At 35.6% G+C, this 23,892-nt stretch overlaps 1 protein-coding gene across 3 annotated transcripts in view; it reads right to left on the bottom strand.

Annotated features, from left to right (window-relative positions):
* Positions 1-23,892, bottom strand: part of asxl2 (ASXL transcriptional regulator 2) — a 315,486-nt gene that overhangs the window by 66,733 nt on the left and 224,861 nt on the right. For all 3 annotated transcript variants that reach the window (XM_028796937.2, XM_028796939.2, XM_028796940.2), the window contains one exon: positions 8,826-8,944. In XM_028796937.2, the coding sequence (XP_028652770.1) occupies positions 8,826-8,944 (119 nt within the window). The remainder of the gene's footprint in view (positions 1-8,825; positions 8,945-23,892) is intronic.

The raw sequence follows: 23,892 nt of genomic DNA, 5'->3' as shown, positions 1-23,892 counted from the left end.
ACTTGCACAAGAAAGGGAGATAGATATTGACAAAACGAGAGCAATTCTGTATGCCAGTGTAGGAGCACTGCTAAGACTTTTCTGAAAAGACAATGTTTGCTGTTGAGAAGGTGAAATGAGCAAACAAATGAGTAAGAGAGAGAGAGGGAAGGAGGGAGAATCCATAGTAAAAAGCTGTTAATACTTCACCACAATGCTGAAGAGTTATCAACCTTGCTTATGGTGGGGGCTTGAGTGCCTAACCCTCTAACTACCGAAAATGAGTGGCATGCTGGAAATGTGCATTGTTCTCTAAATATGCTAAAGGGTAGGTGACCCAGCAGATTCATAAGAGAAAGGCCAAGAAATACTGACAGGACATCAACACTCTACTATCCAGCCAACACTGAGATGAGTAAAACTGTGTGGCTACTTTAAAACATGTACTCTAGCTTGGATTGGGGCACCTTGGAGATTTGGTCCTTTGGGGCCTGCTGAAGACTTAAGAAGCTTTAACCAGGTGTCTTATAGCCAAATAAATTCCACTCTTTGATTCCAGAACTGAATTTGGGTATTGGCAAGAAGTGATCTGAAGAGGGGTTTGAAGCTATGTCACTCAGGTCAAAGACAGAAAAGAGTTTAGCCTTGAGATACTTTTGAGGTAAATACTCACTAAACATGTATACATTGTAGGTCAATTATTATGCACAGTGTATGGACTTTATGTGCGCAGCATTTTTTTTTGTGGTTTAGTACATTATTTTGTGATTTACTTAATATTTGTTTACAAGTATATTATATTTGCAAAGTAAAAGTAAAACTCAGCATAAGTAATTTCTAACATAACGTATACACTTAAATTAACTCTTTTAATAAGGTGTTGAGTCTCCATAACTGATTCAGCGTGCTATAGATTATACAAAAGTCCAGAACTGTTTTTGGTTTATCCATGGGAAATTCTATCATTTGTTATCTTCATGATGGTGGTGGAAATATTACCTCAAATCTCACTCCAGAAGCTGACAAGTGCTCAATTGGGTTTGGATCTGGTGACACAGACAGTCATGTTATATGGTTAATATTATTCTCATAACCTTCCAACCATTCAATAACAACTGATTAACCATCCCTAGGGCATTATCAGTTTAAAGGATTCCACTTTCATTATAGAAATGAATGACCTCAAAGAGAGTTGCTTTGTATTCTTGGACATTTTCTTTGCCCTATAAGGCAGTGGTTTCCAATCCTAGTCTTGAGAGACTCCTGTGGCTAGAGGTTTTGTTATTCTACATTTATGTAAGAACAGTAGTATGAGATTTACACGCTCAAGAAATTTTGAAATATTCATGTTTTTGACATAGACTGAAGTTCTTAAGTGTTTTTTGTCTAATATACCTTTTTCTGTGGATTTTTTTCCTTTTAAAATACCCTAATAATGACATTTAACAATAGACAAAATGGACAGACAGGCAAATGGCACAGAATGCTGAAATGCTGCAGCTAATTTGGCCTTTGCAACTGTCTACCTCTCCTGTATTTGTCTGCTTATTGAGAATAGAGTGAAGAATAACCCGGATGACTAGATTTCTTTTTTTCACTGCTTAGTAGACCAATGTATGCATGTTATTTGCACAATGTGACATTCTAAAGTATGTTTTAAAGAGTATGAAGATGTTTATGCACCAAAACCAACTATATATAATCCATAATTCTGTAAATTGATAATCTGGTCTTTACGAGCATTTCTGCTCCAACTTTACATGCACATTTGCAGACAAACACACCAGAACTGCCTCTCTGTTTTTCATTGAATTTCAAAGAAATCAGTAGACATCAGATGATGTCTTTCCTTTCAACATGCTCTTAGATTTTACTCCCATGAGACATCAGCAAGTTAAAGAGTCACTCTTCATCAATATATACTTATAAATACATATAGTACTTGGAAATGGTTAATGAGAACAGCACAATATAAAAAGAAGCAGAACTGAATAGAAAAGCCAGAAAAACACAGTACAAAACACATAAAACAAATCTGCACAGAGAAAATTTTACCAATTTTCAGTAAAGATTAAGTTATCCAGCCATTCACTCTTCAAACTTGCTAATTCTATTTTGGGGGGGTATGAGAAGCCATATTCTATCCCCTTCCAGCAGTATTAGAGACATGGGAGAACCAGGCCTAGATAGGACACCAGGTCATCACAGAGCTCAATAACGCACACACCCACTTATACCGGCGAAATGTAACATTATTTGCAGTTCTTTGGTAAGAAATAAATCAGAATTCCTAGAAAAAATCCACAACGTCAAAGAAAGAACACTGAAAGTCCACACAGATAAAAGCCATGCTAACATTAAACCTGGATCACAGAATCTGTGAGGCAACAGTGTTACCCAATGCACTCTAAATATTTTCTACATAATACAAAAAAGCAATAATGTAAAAGGTCAGACTGAATCAGCTGGGAGTACTGATAAAAATTCTGTCTGTGATGAATTGTACATGAATAGCCAGCAGCACTTGTGTCGAAACAGTGAATTCTGTCTACACTACCATTACAGATTCCTGTATAGTACTCAAAGGGGAAAAACATCATCGGTTAAGAAAAAGGCTTTTCACAGGTAAATGGAAAAGATTCAGTATTTTTATTTACTAAAAATGCAACTGCCAAAGCTGTGTAGTTATTTTTAGCATTCATTGAAATGTTAGCTTGGTTTTGCCTACACTTGTGTAGTTGAGCTCCTTCACCCATGCATTTCTCTATGCATATAGTACTCAGGTCCGCTGGTGGTCTCTCAAACCAAACTATCTATGTGGGGAGGCAGTTTGTTCAGTGCCACTGTCCCCACATTTTGAAAGTCATTACCACAACGTATTTGAGACTATTCTTCCCTGTTTTCTTTCAGAACTGATCTAAACATCTTTTTTTTTTTTGAGTGTTTTTCCTTGTCTTAACTCATTGTCTCTGTTGCTGTTCTTTTTTCTTTTCTACATACTTTGTAGTTTTTTTTTGTGCTATGGTCTGCTACGTTTTGATTTTTTTTCTGTTATTATTCTTGATTGTTGATCTTGTGACTTATTGTCCTCTTATTAATGCTACATGTAACATCTTTGGGTTTTAGAAAGTCAATATATAAATGAAACATATTATAATGTGCCTGCAAGGTGTCCATAGATCAAGAACCTATCTGAGTTTACTGTCTTGCTAAAGCACTTCTGTTTACTCGGATGTGCAAATTATCAAGTTATCAAGTTATTATTAAAAATCCATAAACTGTAATTCTAAACAAATTAAATAATAGCATACTATACCTTTTTCTGAGCCCGCTTAATCCTGAGCAGGTTCATGGGGGAATGGAGCCCATGCTAACAAGTACAGAGTGCAAGGAGGGAACAATCCCTGCATGTGGCACCAGTCCATTGCAGGATGTACAAACACTAAGATCAATTTCACATCACCAATTCAGCTGACCAACATGTGTTTGGACTGTGAGAGGAAACCCGAGTACATGGAAGAAACTCACATGGACTCCATGCTGGGGTGACCCAGGACACAAACCTAGTCCCCTCATTGCAAAGCAGCAGTACTACCACTGTGCCACCTAAAATAAATAATATTAGTTAATTTAATTTATATCTCTAGTAGACATTAATAGAGAGAACAGCCAAAATTAACTGAAATTGTGAATAAAGTACCTTTCAAACAAATAACTTTCATTTTCTTGGTACTGACTGCCATCAGCCATATCTCAAAGATGTAAAATATGCAAAAAGAAATGAAAGCAAATATTCTGTGAAATCTTTCTTTCCACAGATGAGTGTATGCAATCATAAAGTTCATTCAATATTCAATATATCACTTTGGTTTGTATATTAAGTAAGCTTTGCACTCATATAACCTGTTTATGAAATATTTTTTCCTGTACCATGCATATTTTATTTCTCATTATTATTATTACATTCTTGCTTTTTTCATTATTATGATGCATCAGCATGTTAGAAAGTATTTCTTGGCCTTTGCCAGGAGAAAAACTCTGACAACCTCCTACTGTATTTTCCCCGAAAATAAGACCTAGCATGATTTTCAGGCTGCTCTGTAATATAAAACCTAGTCAAGATAGTCAGCTGAAAAGTAAGGCACCTAGGCTGGGTTTATACTTCACATAATACGACTTGTGTGCCCAAAACATCCATTAAATTCTGAGGACACCTTGACACTATATCTCTGCAAAGGATTAGTTTAATGATTACATCCATCAATCCGGGGTTGCACCCATTCCAGCCAGAATCAGTTGCGAGACAGAAATCCCTGGACGGGGCATCAGCTCATTGCAAGGTGAACACAAGCACACACATATACTAACGTATTTTTAGAGTCACCAAATCCCCAAACCTTCATGTCTGTGGAAACCCACCAGGAAAACATGCAAACTCCAGGCAGGGAACACAAGGGGCATGACTCCCTGCGAAACCACTCTGCCACCGTGCCACCCCATATGTGTAACTATTAACAGCATTCATTATTTAAACAAAGTTAACGATTCATCTGTAAAATGTAACATACATATTTTAATGCATTTCATCATGGAAGTGATATGAAGTACTGTATAAATCTAAGAATTCTAAAAGTGCAGAGAGTTGGAATATCAAAAATGTAATGATTTCTGTGTGGTGATCTATTGCTGCTTCCCACTACTGTCAGGTCGGGAGGAAGTCCCAGAAGCGCGTAGCGATTAACAACTGGGATGATGTTTACGACGGTCTGCTTTAATGATAAAGTAAACTACAAACTTAAAGCCGAAATTTCCACATTAATCACAAAATAGATCTTTTCACCATGTCCTTAATTTTTTTCTCTATGGCTCAAATATGCCGCTGTACATTCTGATGCTATTGTGAAGGTGCCAAAAAAAAAAAAAAGAAAGATAGCACAGAAGATTGTATGTGAGACTTTTAAAATGTATCGTGTCATTATGTTAGGAAATATATGATGCTTGAATATAAAAGCACCATGAATACATTTATATGTTGGCATTTTGCTTCACCACATCGAACCATTTATCAAACATCGAAGCAGGCACATCGATACTGGAGGATCCTAAAAGCGGCTGGGGTAGCAAGATATTCAGGCTGGAATTCAGGACTTGAATGTGGAGAGTTATTACGAAATTCCAGAAGAAGATGACATGACTGTATTTGGATAAATATACTGTATATTATTGTACATATAAGAATACATATAAGAAATCCCCTGAAAATAAGTCCTAGTGCATCTTTTGGAGTAAAAATTAATATAAGACCCGGTCTTATTTTCTGAGAAATATGATAGTAGTAGTACTAGTAGTAGTTGTGGTAGTAGTAGAAGTTGCTGTATTGTCACATGTACTGAGTGAAAATGAACTGGTTTAATTGAGCCAAAATAGTATTATCGTAAAGTTTCAGAAAAGTATTACCCCACCCTAGGATCAAGAATGTCACAATTGCTGAACCTCAGACACACTGGAATACCTGGACAAGACAATGGCCAGCACATGAAGACCAGCTCAGCTGACAGAGAGACAGAGAGAAAGAGAAAGAGAGAGTGCAGTCTAATTGTTGCAGCAACATTCACCCTGCCAATATTCATTTTGGAGTCCCCAAGAAGAGCCTGTTTTCAGACTGTGCTGAATGATTCTTTAAAACAAGTACAGTTCCACCTCCTTGAGAATTTATTTAAATTAACATTATCAATACTGCTTTTTGGCGAAAGCAAGTGGTCGTCAAACTGCACCAAGCATATTTATACCAATGTGGATAACAAGCTAAGTACTTGTACATATAATGCTGTTAAAATGTGTATTTCTCAAAAATATGAACCATTCAACGTCAGTATAGTGTCTATCTAGTGCCAAAACCATTCAAAAAGGATAACTGCTGTCCTGAACTATTGTGGCTGTTTTTCAAAAGTCATAGCCGCCATGCCAACAAGCCTACATTTGGATTAAGGAGGTCTAATCAATGGATGAAAGAATTAGTCGCTATACACCAATTACTTCATACATTAATAACTTGATTTTTTATTTGATTTTTAATTGTCTAGATGTGATTGATGCCTTGTTCCTGATGTTTGTAACATTGGCTCCAGCTTACTTCAAGTTTGAAATATACAAAGTACATCCAGAAAAATGGGTTGGCGCCCTGCCCGGGATTGGTTCCCTGCCTTGCGCCCTGTGTTGGCTGGGATTGACTCCAGCAGACCCCCGTGACCCTAGGTTGGAAAATGGATGGATGGATCCAGAAAAATAAATTAATGGATATTCTTTGCCTGTCATTTCTATATTAATCATAGGGAGCCCTACTGTTTTCTCTTAAAGGACAATTAATTAATTTTACACACTATCCTACATCAAAAAAAGGACAATACAGTATAACATTGTGTGCTTATGCTTGTATAATCTTAAGTGGGCTTTTTAATGGGCACCCAGACCCTTTGTGAAGCTATATTATAAGAAAGATGTATGTTTAGAGTAGCTATTAAGCTTGCATTGTTGTACTCTGGAAACATTCCTTAGGGATTTAAGTCCATGACTGAATAGCATCATGTGGACTTTTTAGCCATATATTCATGTAGCAAACCTCCAAGTACATCTGATTCCAAAGGTGTGCAATTGGACCGAGGCCCACTGTATAGACCTTTGGAGTAAACCAGTTACTCTCAGGTTCATGTAACCAACTTAAGATGATGTGTGATTTGTGACATGGCACATTTTCCTACTGGAAAATATGGTCCATAAAAGGATACACATGGTGATTAACAATGCATATTGTAAATGTATGATGCTCCACTGGTATTAAGTGACCTAATGTGGGCAAAGAACCCCCTCCCCCCTTTGTTACCAACACCAGTCTGTACAATTTATATAAGTCAAAATGGATTCAAGAATACTTGTTTTTTTCTCCTCCAAACTCTGGCTCCATCATCCTACTATAGCTCTGAAAAATTCAATCATAGTTTCACCTAACTCTTCTTAGCTGACAGGAGTGACAGGAGCCAATGGCATGGCATTTTGTTGCTGCTGTCCATCCTTCTCAAGGTCCGATGTATTGTGCATAGAGAGTTGCACCTTTGTGCCCACCACTATTGTAAAAAAGTTTGTTAGAGCTTCTGTGGCTTTTCTATTTGTCTGAAAAAATCTAGGCATTCTCCTCTGATGTCTTTCATTTACACAGAAAACTGTAGCTCAATTGATTATTTTTATTATATTATTCTCTGCAAACTACACACATCTTGTCTGTTGTAATGTTTGGTTAAACCTTATTGGGTTTTAAGAAACCCAAATGTGTGGTGAATTTTTAAAACTACTATGTTTTAAAACTTACGCACATGTGGACATCAGTAGGGTGGCGTGGTCACATCACTGAAAGACTCTCATACTATTAGGAAATACAGTTTAAGGTAAGAGGTGCATAAGGAGTACATCAGATAAGCTGATTTGTGTTTTCTATTAATTTACGTGGAGTTATGTAGTGTAATGCAGTCTTGTTTATCATGATGCCAGGGAGCAGCAACATGTTGCATGTTGGTTGGACTTGCCAGTAAGAATTTTCCTATATTTTGTATACATTACAATATTACTACTGACAATATTACTACTACTACTATTGCCACCATCACCACTACTTGTCCATGTCTGTATTATACGTTACTCAATGAACTCTCTACATGTAGCAATAATGTCCCTAAAAACCTACAAATATGTATGTATTGAGTTTCAGCTTAGTGATTGACTGTTTGGCAGAACAGCTATTTGAGTTAACTAAAATGGGTATATGTAATAAAGAGGGCACTCAATAATCATTTGTCTATTTACATACTATTATTATCACAAAGCTTTGCCTATCTGAAAATAATCAATGCTATGGCATTTAAAATATGCACATATTTACATAATTAGTTATACAAATTCTACATGTTTATTTGAGTTAAAAATAATTATTTTTATTTCTAAAGACATTTTTTTCTATTTTCAAATTACTTAACTGATTAATTATATAAATATAACACCTTACGTTTTTCATTTACAAAAAATGTTTTGTTTACATATACATGTTTTTATACTTATATCCAAGGAAGAATTCGCTTTATATTTTATCCAAGTATAAGAACAACATTACTATTTATCTACAGTAACAAAAATAACTTATTTTGCAAATTAAAACTCTGTAAATAGATTAACCTTTAGAAAACCTTAAAAGGCAATGCTTGCATATTTTCTAATCAATTTTTATTTTTGGAAACAGAGTTTGCAGAGTGTCTAACAAGGTGCAAATGCAGTAAAATATATATTAACCTTTTTGGTTTCACATTCAGGCTTATGTTCTTCAATAACCACACCATCTCCCTGTTCAAAATAACATCTAGTGGCTGAAATGGCAGCATTTACTAAACCTGTTTTCTGAAAAAACTTGTTCAATTCATGGTCACAGAGCTCATCCATGATGTTACTTCATGCCAGTGTGATTACACAAAATACATATTTAAAAAGTGTGCCTATACTTTTTGAAGTTTATTAATGTTAATATGCCAAGTCATAATAGTAATTAAAACAACTCAGCATATTTTAAACATTCTGCTTTTAATATAATGTTCACTACTACAACGGAGCAATGAATGAATTCATAATTAAAAGGTGAATTGTATTATTTTAGAGAATTAAAAAAATTAAATTCAATTATTGACAGAGTAAGTAAATAAGCATTCAACTTTTGATTCTTTGTTTAATGTCTCATGCCTGTAATCTATGATGGAGCAAACAAATGGGCATATTTTCTCATAGAACAAAACAGTGCCATAAAAATGTACCTGTTTAAGTGCTTTTTTGCTGTGTTTCTGTGATGGGGAAATTACTTTACTTGCTGGGACAGAGGGTGATGGGCATCTGGACTGTGGTGAAGGAGGCTGAGACTGAAGTTTGGAGGGTACTGTAAGAGAAAAGCGTTGAATATGTTAACATAAAGTAATCAGATCAAGCTACACTATCAATAAGAAGAAAACTGCAGTAGCAACAAAAAGTGCTTCTTCTCAGTACAATTCTAAAATCAATGTATATAAAACTGAATTTCTGTCAGTCTGATCACGAATCACACGAAAACCACCACACCTGTTTCTACAGTTTCCAGTAGTGTCTAATTTTGACTACAGGCTAATAAAATTTTTCATTTTCTACATATAACATTCTAGAAAAGAATATAAACTGAGACCAACCTAACTAAATGTTACTGTCAGCTGAAATAACACTAAATTAATTGCTCTACATATCTGCTAGATGGCAGCAAGAAGTCAACAGTGTTCCTTATTGAAACTGCTCAGAAGGAATGTTACTTTGTTTATTTAGAATCTATCTTATGTCTCACTCATTTTAATATTGTTTATATATACATAATAAATAACTATATATAAATAATAAAATGTATATATATCTATATATATATCTATACATATGGCCGGCTAAATATTCCAGCCCTCACCCCCAGGCCGCCAGGTGGAGCTCTCCCGACAGCATGGAGGTTCCCCAAATTCCAGCAGGGCCTTGTAGTTTGTATGCACAGCCCTGCTGGATACCATGGGGGCCACCGGGAGTCGCTGTAGGGAGGCTGACAGACTGTTATGTGCCCTATAACCTGGAAGTACGTTCTGGTCACATAAACAGGAGAAACGACGTGCTTCCAGGTTGAAGAGAAGGGCTTTCACTCTGACCCGGAAGTAATAAGGACTTGTGGATGATTGGACAGTAACCACTTCCGGGTCAGGGGGTATAAAAGGATGCTGGGAAAGCCCAGACACTGAGCTGAGCTGGGAGGTAGGGTGGCGAAGTGTCTGGGAGAGGAGGAGTGATTATAGTATTTGGATTATTGATTATTGTATGTACAGTGTGGAGTGGAGGGTGCTTAGTGCACATTATTATCATAAAATAAAGAAGTCTTGGACTTTTACCTGGTGTCTGGCGTGGTACCTGGGGGTGCAAGAGGTCGATAACAGCCTCTACTGCTACAATATATATATATCTATATATATATATATATATATATATATATATATATATATATACTTAAATAAAATATATTTTATATAATTGAATTTCTGTTTGTCTATTTAAGCATCATGTGAAAACCAACACACCTATTTAGACAATTTCTGGTAGTATTTAAATTTGAATATTGGCTAAAAATGTTTTACATTTTCTATGTATATATTTTTTTCTTTAAAAAGCCTCATTTCCCCTTGGGCACAAATAAAGTTCTGTCTATCAATACCTAGAAAGAAAAAAAAAAGAGAGATGGTGTCACTAACATAATTTTGCTAGACCATTGCATTGAGCACCTTATTGGAAACAAGTGTATACCAGCAGAGCACATCATGAGCAATCGTAACTAAACCAACTACAAAACCTTAACTGTCACTCACAGCTGCTTGGCTAAATCCCTCATTCTATACAAAACAACATTAATTAGGCAATTCCATACAAAACAAAACATTCTTACATGTGTGTCTCTTCCATATATGCTGAAATAAGACTATTAGTTAAAACAGCTAGACAGAGTAAGTAGATTAATCAAATTCAAATGAAAATTCAGTTGATCAAGTACTCCCATATCTATAGAATGCATTCAAGCTTTGGTCTTGAGTAAAACATTCTGTATTGAACACAGATTACACATTTATATGATTGCATATGGTAATAGTTTTTCACCCAAGTAAACTAGCCTATTTGTTTTTTGTAAAGTGATGAGCAGCAAGACATGCTGCTTTCTGTGTTTTATCAGGGAACTTTAAAATATTTGTCTCCTGTATTTTCTGTTGCTTGTAATTGTGAACATTTGATTGGACATGTCATTAGATTGACCTGCATATTTTAGGTTTTATCAAATGAAGGGATGAAAGCAGCTAAAGTGCACTTCAGTTGTTTTTATCATGTTTACTTGACACAATAAACCATTATATTAAACCAATTTTTGTGGCTTAGCATAAAGATCATTTAGTCTTTACTTTGAGTAGATACCATTTGCTACAGTTAGGATTTTTTAATAAAATAATTTACAGCCTTACAAATTTAACCTACATCATTTTAGCAGTTGACAAGTAGAAGGCCCAATTCAAGTCTATACACAAACATATAAAAGCACTAAGCATATAGTGGTCAACTAGTGCTATTAACTAGAACCAACATACGGTCCTATAATTTAATACAAAGTTCATGGCCATATAATTTTACTTTGAGAAACTCTATTTTAAATGTACGGTATGTTTGTGTGATGATCTAATCAAGGACAACAATCTAAAATATAAAAAACAATATGTAATGGTAAGAGTTACTTTGGCTCTGTGACAATAGATCACCAGTGGTATCAAAAGAAAACGGTTAATAAAGTTAGAATTTCTTACAGTGGAGACTCAGAGCTCCTCTAAAAGTCAATATGACAAAAAAGGACCACAAGGAGGTGGTTTAACTATTGAGAGTGTCCCAGACAGAGACTGCCCAGGCCCTTCAGGATAAACAAAATAATATCAGGGGCTTGCTTGTTGCTCATTTGTCCCTCAAAACAACATATTGAAGGCCAATGAAATACTTCAAAGATCAAGCATTTCAATAATTATCAAAAATATTTGACTCCTTAAATAAAAGATAGAGTAAGAGAACTGGAAGTTACTAATCACTGAAACAGTCTTAAGGTGTCAAGTCTTTGAGGTACATCCCTTGACACCAGAAGAAAGGGTTGGTAGTTGGTCCATAAGAAATTCTATCCAGATATATCAATGACTGCTGCCTGTTAGTGCTTTAAGGTGGGGCCTGTTCCCCAAACCAAATCTTAAGACAGCCATTTTGATTACTATGGGCAAACATTAGTCAAAATGAACTTCCTTTACAGAATTAAATTAATTCTGATCTTGTTTCCAAGAATTATATGCATTTGATTTTTTAATGCCAAAGGATATTTTTTGCATTAAAACTTCATTATTCAATGGGCCTTGTAGTCTAATTAGTTGGGCCAGTTACGTAGACTAGCCTACCCAATGCACTGTGTGCATGAAAGGTAATAACCAATGAATGCTCATGTGGAATCACAATTCGTAAAATGAGCAATGAGGAATAACAGACAGAAGAAAATCTTGTATGTTTGATGTCTTGTGTTTTACATACCATGAAAGAATGGCTAAAAAGAAAACATGGCCATACATGTTAATAATTTATGCTGTACCGGCTCCATAGAACAGCATGTCAGAAAAAGGGGTGAGCCCAGATGTGCTGGAAAGTTATCACCAGTCTCGTAGTTTGACTGCACAAAGATTTTTAGTCATGTAAAATAACAGGGTGCAGCAATTATTGACACCCTAAACAGGGAAAACCTGATATATCTTAAAATTAGAAGTCGCTTAATGTGCCTAAGTCAGTTTAGGGTTCACCTACAATGTCAGGTCTACTTAGGTCCAAAATTAAAAGTTACTTGTTTAGTCAAAAACAGAGTAGGGAGAAATGAGATAGAAAGGTTTTTAGTGTGAAAGTGAATAATCCATGCCATATAACTGTGAGAAAATTAAAAAGGACCATTATAACAATGAGGCAAGTAAAGATTTCTGATTTTGCCAACCTTGCTAGATCTCTTTATACCTCCACCACCTGTGCTTTGATGTCTCTCTATTATAATAAAAAAATCTTGGGAGACGAAACTTTTTATCCTGTGATGAGATGTGATCTTTTGAAGAGACTTTTTGGATTGAAGTCCCACGAGACAGAGACTTTTAACATGAGATTCTTTCAAGTCACATCATACTTACAACCTTTGGAAGCAAGTCCTGCGAGGCGGTGACTTTTGCCATTAGATTCTTTCAAGTTACGCCCTATTTACAACCATTTTCAAACAAGACCATGGTCCTCGCACCTCTCAGTATTGTGAATGCTTTTCTCAGACACACTTCTTACGCTCTCAGCTCTTATAAATTGTAATGTTTTTCTCACTTTAAGTTCCCAATTAAAGAAGACGTATTATATCCAAATCTTATTGAAAAATTTCATCACAAATGGTTATCAACAGAAGAACTGAGTACACGGGCAATCCTAGCACCTAGAAACGAGGAAGTCAAACGAATTTAAGCCAAAAATGCCGATCGGTAACACGGCAAAATGGTTAAACATGTATCAATAGACTATGCTGAAACAGTTGGTGGTGATCGTGCAGAAGATGAAAACAACAACTTACAATATCACAAAGAATATCTACAACCGTTAACACCATCCGGTCTTCCACCGCACGAATTACTATAGAAAGAAGGATCTATCCGAGAAAGGTAATGTAGTATATCTCCTGCGGATAACATTAGACAACAAAGGAGATCTTGATATGCCATTCGTATTAAAATGTTAACAGTTTCCCATTAGAATAGCTTTTGCAAAGACAATTAACAAATCTCAGAGCCAAACATTCAAAAATGTCATTTAATAGAGAGAAAGAAACGAAATGCAATCATGGGCAGTTATACGTTGCGTGGATGCAAATGTAACACTTCACATGAAAATTAAAATCTGTTTAAATTTTACATTCATGGGGATCATACCGCAAAAAGGCTAGTGCGAAGTGCTGGCCAGGGGTTGGCGAGTGAAGAGAGCAGGGGGCAAAGCCCCCTAGTTTTTCAATAAAATTATGTATTAAAGATCTTAGGTATCATGCATAGTCACTTTTCTCCTTTTTCCATTCTAGCAAACAGTACAGGTCCATTAGCCCTGGCACCAGTAGATTCAGAGACCGTTTTAATTCACAGGTAACAAATAGGGTCACCCAAAAGCCACTCATGCCGACAACTGTATAATTGTTTTTTTTATATGATTTATGTTGGTTTCAATATTTGATTTTCATCGTCTTTTCATTATTTTTGTCTGTTATTGGTAAATTATTGATGTTATTAGACTGTGGAAGACATTCAGACAAGAATTTTATTGAATTTTGTGCACATTACAATAAACTTGAACTTAAAACAGTAGAATGCACCTGGAAACTATGCTACAAGTAGTGAACACACAGTGGAAACTGATATTTGACAGGAAACACATTTAGAAATACTCTTTAAAAATTATAGATTTTTATAGACAAGACATCTACGTTGTTGAAAATGCTTATTGCAAATATTAAATTACTGAGGCTTTGTTTTCTTTATTCTGATTAAGGGGTAAAATATCATTGCTCAAACCTTCAAAATTTTACATCAATAGTTTCCCCTTGCAGCAATGCAATTTGAATTTCATAGTTAATTAACTATTCAACATAGTGTTCTACAATAGAACGAGTTACTTTTAAATGATTATTATCTCCTCCATGTCAATATAACATAATTAGAATGGTCAGTGTAAGTGCATATTAAAAAGAAGTATATGTAAAGCATCACGGGCCCAGAAACTGACTCGTCTAGTTAATGACACTGACAGATGACAACTCTAAAACTTACATACTTTAATTCTGAACAAATACTAGAGGAAGGTGGCAGAGTGGGGTGGTGTTTAGTGCTGCTGTTTAATAGATCTGGAGTACCACATTTGCATATTGTTGTTGTCTGTATGGGTTTTCCTCCTGTTACTCAGGCCTTCCTTTCATATCTCTAAAAACATGCAAGTACCTACCAAGTGTGTGCGTGTGTGTGTGTGTAGGCCCTGACATAGACTATCACCCTGACTAGGAAACATGTAACCTGTCATTACAATGAAATGAATTAAACTATATCTGATTGAAAACATAATAAGCAATTGTATGAATACAAGTAAGATAGTCTTTATTAGAACAAAAATACATATTTTCCCAGGATCTAGATTCAAGTTTGACTGTTCCAGAGTTGCAAACCATTTTTCTTAAATGGCACTAGCACTAGAGGTGCTATTTAATATCCCAAGCAACTTAGGCCTGTTGTAATTTTTGTTTTGATGATGCCCTGTGTTTTTTTTTCCCTTACATTCTTCCATAATTTTGTTATAAAACAAGTCATGTCATGCCATGAAGAGTGACAGTTAGACTTCTATAGTGTACTGAATTTGTGCTAATAATTTACGTACAAATATTAATATGCATTTTCATGAATTATTTAAACCAGCAAACTAGGAAAATATGAAAAATACATTCAGTTTTACTTATACCAATGGACTTACTTAAAATATACATTGGCAAATTATAATCTAAAACAGCTATTCAAAAAACAAACCTCACATTTATTTACACCAATGCAGGTAGAGTTTTAAATGCAAAAATAAACACAAAGAACATTTTCTTGGTTCAGATGAAGTAACTAATTTATGCAAAAACGCAATCTTGAACAGAATTAATGTCAAATACAATGTCATTCTGACAGATCTTGCTTGTTCATGTGCTTTAAATGTAACCTAATCTTTAGTAGTGTACAGGCTTTTCTCAACAGGAAAAAGGCTAATACATTTTAATACAGGCTAAGACCTGCTCCATACCTGTAAATGCTGGAATGGTGAACTACAGGAAAGAAGGTACATCAAAACTCAGTTTGTTAGCTGTGGTATAAAGTACAGTATATGTCAATGTAAACCTAATCTGGAAAATCTGTAGGTTCTAGCTATAGAAGGGGTAAAATTTCATTTTTGCCAAGTCTAAAGTCCTTTGCCTGGAAAGGTTTTGTGATGTTGCAATGTATAGTACATCTACATCTTGGTATATAAAACCCTGTCATCCTTTCATAAACTGAATCCAGTTTCAGAGACCCTGAGCGCTGGACCCTACTTCTGGCAGCAAAGAGTGTCTTTTGATTGCAGGCAACACTCAACCTCACTTACTCAAACAATTACATTTTTAGGATAAGGAACAAAAACCTAAGAACTTGGAGGAAAGATGACAGGGACACATGGGAAACATGTAAACTCCACAAACTCCACAATGGCGTGACTAGACTGGGATGTGACTTCAGTCAACTGGGGCCTCATGTACAGTATAATGCCGTGCGTAGAACTCACACTATAACATGGCGTAAGCACAAAAGCGGGAATGTGTGCACGCACAGAAAAATCCAGATGCAGGAATCTGTGCGTACACAAACTTCCACGTTCTTCTGCTACATAAATCCCGATCAGCGTGAAAAGTAATGCACGTGCACGCGCCTTCTGTCCCGCCCCAACTCCTACCCGAATTACGCCTCTTTGAATATGCAAATACAATATAAATAGCCTTCTGTGAAAAGACAATGGGAAAAGCACGGGGGAAAATATAAGAATTTCAGCGAATACCAAGAGGAGGCAAAGGAAAAACGTACTATTTGTTGGTTTAAACAGTGGTATAATCAACAAAAGGAAGTTGATCGAGTGACATAGTGTCGGAGTGTCGCACAGTGCCCGAAATAAAAAAAAAAGTTGTTACATATCAAAGTCGCCGTGAAAAGGCAAGTTGTAGCCCACTGTCCGAGTGTCATATGAAAGCTTACTAGGGTACAGTGAAAAAAAATAGGCACACAGTGGGGAAAAAAGCACAAAATGTCAACTTTAATCTCGAAATTTCCATTTTAATCACGTAGTTTATTTTGTCATTATAGTAGAACATCATAAACTTAATCTTAAAATCATTTATTTTGCTAGGTTCTCAAATCCCATCGTAACTAAAGTAGCACGTTAAATGCTTTGTTCTATATTTGATCTTCTATGCTCTGTGTGTGTGAATCACTACGTGCTTCCGTTCTTTCTCTTTCTCCGACAGCACACAGAATCCATTACATTCGTGATATTACAGCTCTCTAAATAATTAAAATAGTGAGAGGTATACGTGATATCTTTTTCATGATGATATGAATGAAAGCATGTTATTAAACATGGGAACACGATGGCGCAGTAATTGCTCATATCTCACACAAGAGGCTTGATGTGCCATGCGCGACCTTCGATGAAATAATTTATTACAGAAGTACAGTCTCTTTCAAATGTACTAACCTCCAATTCCTGTCCTTACTTTTCTTTATCCAAATACCCAATCGCCACACAATCAGCTCTGTAATAGACGTTAAGCCATCTGTAAGCTTAGAACGCTGATTCTTCAAAACTTTTAAGGAACATTGAAATATCTTCATAGTACATGTTTAATTATCTATCTGTCTATCCTTCCAGTGTCGCGTCAGCACCAGCAAGAATACAGCGCAAGGCAGGAGCAATCCATGAACTAGCTAGTGCTGCGGCACCGTGTCCTCACATGTTTAATTATTAACAATACTGATTATTTAAATTATTTAAAATTATTTAAACTATTTAAAATTTAAGTTTTACCTGTATAATATAATCAACATATTTTACTGCATTTCATTTTAAAAATGATATCGTCATCATAAGCGCTTTATAAAGTGGCGCAGGTTGTGCAATATTATAACTGTAGTGCAAGTTTACAGTGAGGTAATTGTACTTATAAGTACAAACAGTTCTACAAGAAGCACTTGATTGAGTGCGTTTATAGTTCTTGGGATTAAACTGTTTGTGAACCGCGAGGTCTGTACAGGAAAGGCTTTGAAGCATTTGCTTGATGCTGTATACCGATAGTTCTCTTTCCGATCAGCTGCTGCTGTGATTCCCCACTCAGATACAGTGATATAAATACTCCGAGTGGTGCAGTGAGAGTAATATGGAAAAAGATGATCTGCTGTGGCAACCCTTAACGGGAGCAGCTGAAAGAAAAAGAAGGTGCAGTGAGAGTAACAACGCTAAAGCAGTTATGGTATTTGGAATACTATGGACCATTATATCGCTACAAGTTAATTACAATCAGATGCATTACACTAATAAACAATATGCAGTTAGTTTCAGTGTATTTATAGAGCCGCATCAGGAATGTGGGTCTAAGAAAGAAAGGGTAACCACACAGGAACAGTAGCACTGCTTTGACGCTGGGTGCCACCAGTCTGCAAAACCGAGTGGAGAAATTGCGTACGCCAGGGTATGAGGTACCGTGGAAATGTGCGTGGCTTTTCACCAAGTTTAGGTTTTATACATCGCGATCTGAGCGTGGAAACATTTGTACACAACATTTCTGTGCATACGCACCGTTTATACATGAGGCCCCTGGAGGTATGCAGTAGTAGCTCTAAACGCTGTGCCAACATGTTGCCCAGTACCTAAAACACTCACGTGAAAAAATACATGCAAAGGCAATTTATTGGCAGTGCCTAAAGTATATACTCATCTTTACATAATTAATGTCCAATTGTTTCATTATGATGAAATATAAGATTTATAGGAATATACCAATGTGTTTTTAAAAGACTTAAAAATTAAATTAATGATCTCTGCATGTAAATTGATATCAAGTGGGTGATATAACCAACTCAGCATGCACAACAAGCAGTCTGTGGAGCAGCAATTTAATTTCTAGTGTAAATCTGCAAAAGGATTTTGTAAAGAAAGTTTACCATATTCTATATTGTAAGCAACAGTAGAAGAACATTTTAACACTTTTCAAAATAATCCAATTAATTACATAAAATGCAAGATGATATTTCAACTTGATCTTTAATTAAACCTATATGCAGCTATATTAAAATGCAGTGCCACCCAGAATATTCATATAGCAAATTAAATTGTAGCATCTCTCATTAGGAAATGAACCCTACCAATCATTTTGGTACTGGATGAAACACTTCACTGCAATCAATGGCTTTTGAAATTATATGCATTAAGTTACTGGTAAAATCTGCCAACAATCATTAGTTCCCCACTGTTTTAAATTAGCCTGTTACCATATAAATAATTCTGAAGCACATGTATTTTGCTCTATTCTTAAGTATATGTCAATAATAACTTTTTTGCTGATTAATATATAACTTCAGCTCCACACCAAAAGTAAATTGTATTTAAAAGACTACTCCTTATTTGCCATGCCTAAATTTTACAAAGCATTCCTGTAAAACATAAAAAGGCAACACTCTTTACCAAGAAGATATCTGCATCAGTTTTAACTTCTCACACGAACCTGTGTACATGCATTCATGACATGCATTCAGCATGTTTGTATCCAACAGTAATCATTTTTCCTTATTTTCAAAAATAACAGAATCAAGGTATAAAGTATTTTCCCTACAACACATCTGTTTTCAGAGCAGCAGAATTCTTGTCAATGCACACAACTGCTTTGCTTTGTAGTCATGTAGAAGTCAGTCCCTGTCTTACGCTAGTGTTGGATGTCTTTTTACCTGTAAACACAATACTTTAACCACTTTGCATTCCTGACCTCCTCACCTCTGCTTTTACTATGATCTTGCATTACAGTTTGCTCGTGTACCCCTGCTCGCTCTGATACCAATTCCTGTCTGTCTTAACGATGTCTCCATTTGCTCCCATTATCTGCCTCATTCAATCAATAATCCCAGAGTTCAAAGAGCCACCTGTCCACTCATCCACCATGTATACCCCAGTCCAAAAATTAATGCAGAACCTGAGGATCAGTAGATGGGATCTGATGCACGATCTTGTCTTTAAAGAAAAAAACATCAGCAAACCCGATATTTCACAAGACTGTAGGCATCATTTAAATCTCATCTTCATACAGTACATGGGTAACTTTGAAGTTGTTGGAATACTGGTCATGAAAAGTCAATATTCCTGATCCTTTTTTGTGATGAATGATGGTCATTAAACACAGGTGACATACAAAAACAAAATATTATTATAAAAATTGTCACATGAAGGAAACAACAATTTAACATTTCTTGATTAATCTAAATATCAGTCTGGTCTCTCCTTAATATTACAGTAACCACTTCATTACCTGTCAACTTGAAGTGAACTTTGTTATCTCTCATGATGCCCACAAGAAAAAGCTTTTTCCATGCCTTCTGTTGCTAGACACATCTACCATACCATTGCTTGATGTTAATTACATTTTTAGCACCGGAGGCTAATTCAGTTTTAAATAAAACATATTTAAATGAGCTTCTTGTAGGTTATTGCTCATTAATTAATTTAGTCAGATTTCCAATTTTTTTGTTTTTGATCCATTGACTTTAATTAAACCCATTTTTTTCTTTAATCAGGGCTTTTCCCCTGAACCTTACCATAACCTAGCTTACTCCTTTTACTTTGTTTTTATTCAGTATATACAGTGTTTCTTGTTCACCCTGTTACTATTTCATGTTCTCACTTAATTAACACCACAGGCAAATCTCATTTCCTTGTGCTTGGGTAAACCTGGAGGCCCAACCATAGGTAAAGTTTATGAGTGCAAATGGGGGTGAAGAATCCACATGGGGAAATATAAATTGTACAAAACTTATGAATGTACACATATTTTTATAAAATACCACAGTTTAACTTTTTCTTAGTTTTTTTTTGAGAGAACAGAACTAGCCTTAGGTTATCAGCAGTTGCCACAAGTCCACAAACAAATGACTGAAACAACATGACATAAAAAAGGAGGAGAGCGGTAGATGTTACATGAAACTTTGAGCTTTAAACGATAGCTGCCAGCATTGTTTCATCACTGCAGCCTTCAAATTGCACAGCATCCTTAATTAAAGGAAACAGACACTGAGAAGCACTGTTAGAATACATAAGGGGTGCCAAAATCCAACTCTTTCTCAATTTTCGTAAATGTAAGCAGTGCTGTAATATATTTTCTTGTTTTATCATGTGTAATTTAACTTGAGAATTTCTGCTTTAAATTACAAATTTTTTTACAAAGCACAAAGAAAATTCAAATACACTGCAGAGCAATGTAAAGTTGTCTTCTTTATTGTTGTAATTATAAACCAGAAAACTTCTATAAATCACAGACAGAAAGAGAGAGATAATTAGGCTCCTAGACAGAAACAACAGTAATAAAGTACAACCTTCCCTTAAGCTTGTTTTCCCTCAGTCTCTCCTCAAAGTACTATTTCTCATTAGCTCATCATTGTAATGTCATACCAGGTCATGCAGAGAAGAAGGCACAGTGACAGACTGAGTCTCTGGTTGGCATGAACATTTATTGCCTTCCCTTTGGATTCAGTAAAGAGATTTAGCATTTCAGAAGAATCTGTTAGGTGGTGTATACAGTACATGTTGCTTTAATTATAAACTACAAGTAGAAATCTGATCACATAAATGTGACTGCTTGTCTGATGAGTGCCGTGTGCCTGCATATCTACCAGGGGACACTTTGTGATTTAATAAAAATACGTGAAATTTTTAAAGAGATGTATGTACTCTGAGATGTCTTTGAAGAACCATGTCATGCCAGAATCGGCATGAACTTGGTCAATATTGTCCTGTTTACGTCTCAGGGGGTGTAAAGGGGCTGTTTAATTGTTAATAAATAATAAAATACAGTAAAAAAAAAAGATGTTTCAATACCAAAAAACAACATTTCTTTACTGTTGTATTACATTAAGTGTGTTTTTGGTTATTAAGTACTCATTAACATTATGCACCAAAAACTGCAACAGCTACAGTACATGATTTACCAATCATTATTAAAAACTGAACAGGAAATGTAAAAATATATCAATTGGGCTGAATGTAACTAGGTACTACATTTTTTCAGCATATGTGCATATGTTTTAATACCTTAAATGATGTAGGATAGTGGTTTCAACTTTATTTTCTGTTCTTGTGCCAAAGCAAAGTCCTAATTTTGCCAAAAAAACAAATAGATTTTTTTGGTTTTGATGCTTAAATATATACATATATATATATTGTGACGGATGGCCAGGGTCCATGCCTGGCCGGGACAGCCCTTCACCACATCTGCCAGGGGGACAAGGGTGGGAAGCCCAGTATCTCCCCCTGGATGCTAGATGGCAGCCTCCCTGGGTTGCAGTGGTGCCTCGGACTCCCCCAGGGCTTCATGAGGGTTGGAGTTCTGTGCAGCTCTGTGGAGTTCCGCAGGCACCGCCAGGGGGTGCTGCAGCAGGAGCTGCTGGCCTCTTTTGGGCACTGGTTTTGCCTGACACGGAAGTGCAACCAATCAAGCACCTGGAGCACTTCCGGGTACTCAATAAAAGGGAGTCAGCGACCACCACTCAGTGGCCAGAATCGGGAGGAAGAGGAGGAGGTTGCCAGGGAGGAGTGGTGGTAAAAGAAGAAGACTGCATGATATATTTGTGTCTGTGCTTTGGGACTGTGTATTGCCTGTGGAACACGGGGAAGACGTGCACCCACAGGGGAAGAAAATAAATAGCATTCCTCTTATATTATATATATATATATATATATATATATATATATATATATATATATATATGAATTTCCTACTGATCAGTCATTTTTGTTTCCCAAAAGTGGAAATATTTCAGCCACACACAGACTCATCTTATATTATTAGAATGTGAAACATATTAAACAAAATACTGTTTGAGTCACAGAGAAAAAGTTATACAGTAACAAGAAGGTTGATTGCTGACTTACTATGAGCTCAAGTTTTTCTCCTAAATTATCCAGGGAATTCTCAGAAAAAGGAATCAGAGCCTATTGTACTCAACATTTTTGCTCATACATAACCTTTACGGGTTACTAGAGCCATGGGTTGTTGTTGCTATTTATTTTCAAACTATGTTATTTTTTAATTAATATTAAATAAGCATGAATTACCTTTGTTGAACAAACACAACAAGGATCCCCACTGTCTGGTTTCTGCTGTTTTTATTTATATTAATGTTATTATTATTACAGAATTTCCACATATATTGTTTAAAATAGAGAGGAATCAAAATAAAAAATTCTAGCATAACTAGAATGGTTATAGTAATTAATAATTGATCTCACATGAACTAAAACATAAACAAAAATACATGGAAGTAATTACAAAAAATCATACAAAAACATGATAAAGAATAACAATAAATTAGGCCAAATACCAGAAAACAAAATATGCTCAGTTTCCAGTGGCTGGTGGGATTTTACTCCAGCTATAGTGGTGTTTGCCATATCTAAATGAATATGTTCACGTGTAAGAACTGCTGCAACCCTTCTACTTATGCGTTTTGTTTTACACAAAATATCAAAACAACTTGTGCATTTGTTTTTATAACTCAAGCAAAAGAAAAAAAAACTCTGTAAGTGCAATAAAGACAAAATATGCTTTTATTTTCAAAGTAAGCAAAGAATAACATCATCAGATTGGTAACCTGACACCCTACTGAATCTCATATGTCAGAAACACAGCTGTGTATAATTATAAGAAAGGCTTCATTTGAATGATAAGTAGGATATTCTATTGTAAGAAATAGTTATTACACTGAGTGATGACTAAGCAATCATTACATTTTAAGTAACAACCTCCTTTCCTCTTCCTTCAGGAAGCTTGATTTCAAGACCCTGATGTCACTGGAAAAGTCAGCTACTCTGAAAACGAACAATCTTAAGTTTCTATTCAATTGGAGTCTTACAGTGGGTTAAGCAATGGGAGTGATGAAAGGATTCCTAAAAAAAACAGAGACAGCTTACATCTTATTCTCAAATTTTACATGCACGTATAAGTTCAACATTATATTTAAATATTCACACTTCTAAACTTTTCTTTATTTAATTAATGTACTGTGTATTAGTTTTATTGCCAGTCAATCAGTCAGTCATTGTCCAACCCGCTATATCCTAACACAGGGTCATGGGGTAGTTTTATAGCTTATAATATATTTCAGACTTATAAATAAATGTATTTTACATGTGACAATCCTGATTACTTAGTTCTCAAGCTGAAGGATTTGGTTGGGGTGAGCCACTCAGTTGCTCAGTTTTTTTGCCCCTGGTATGTCACATTCATGTATATTACTCTGCAATATTAATCATGCTGCAGTCAAGTGAAGCCAGAAGCATTGAAAACACCAAAGGACGTCTTAACTTGTGGTCTTTGGTGTAAAACTGTATAATCTGCCCTTGCATCTCATAGATTAGTGCTGTGCTCTTGTATTCTGACCTCATGCCTGA

Source organism: Erpetoichthys calabaricus, chromosome 3 (assembly GCF_900747795.2).
Source record: "Erpetoichthys calabaricus chromosome 3, fErpCal1.3, whole genome shotgun sequence".
NCBI lineage: Eukaryota > Metazoa > Chordata > Cladistia > Polypteriformes > Polypteridae > Erpetoichthys > Erpetoichthys calabaricus.
Note: the sequence above shows the minus strand (reverse complement) of the source record. Positions and strands in the feature narration are given on the sequence as shown.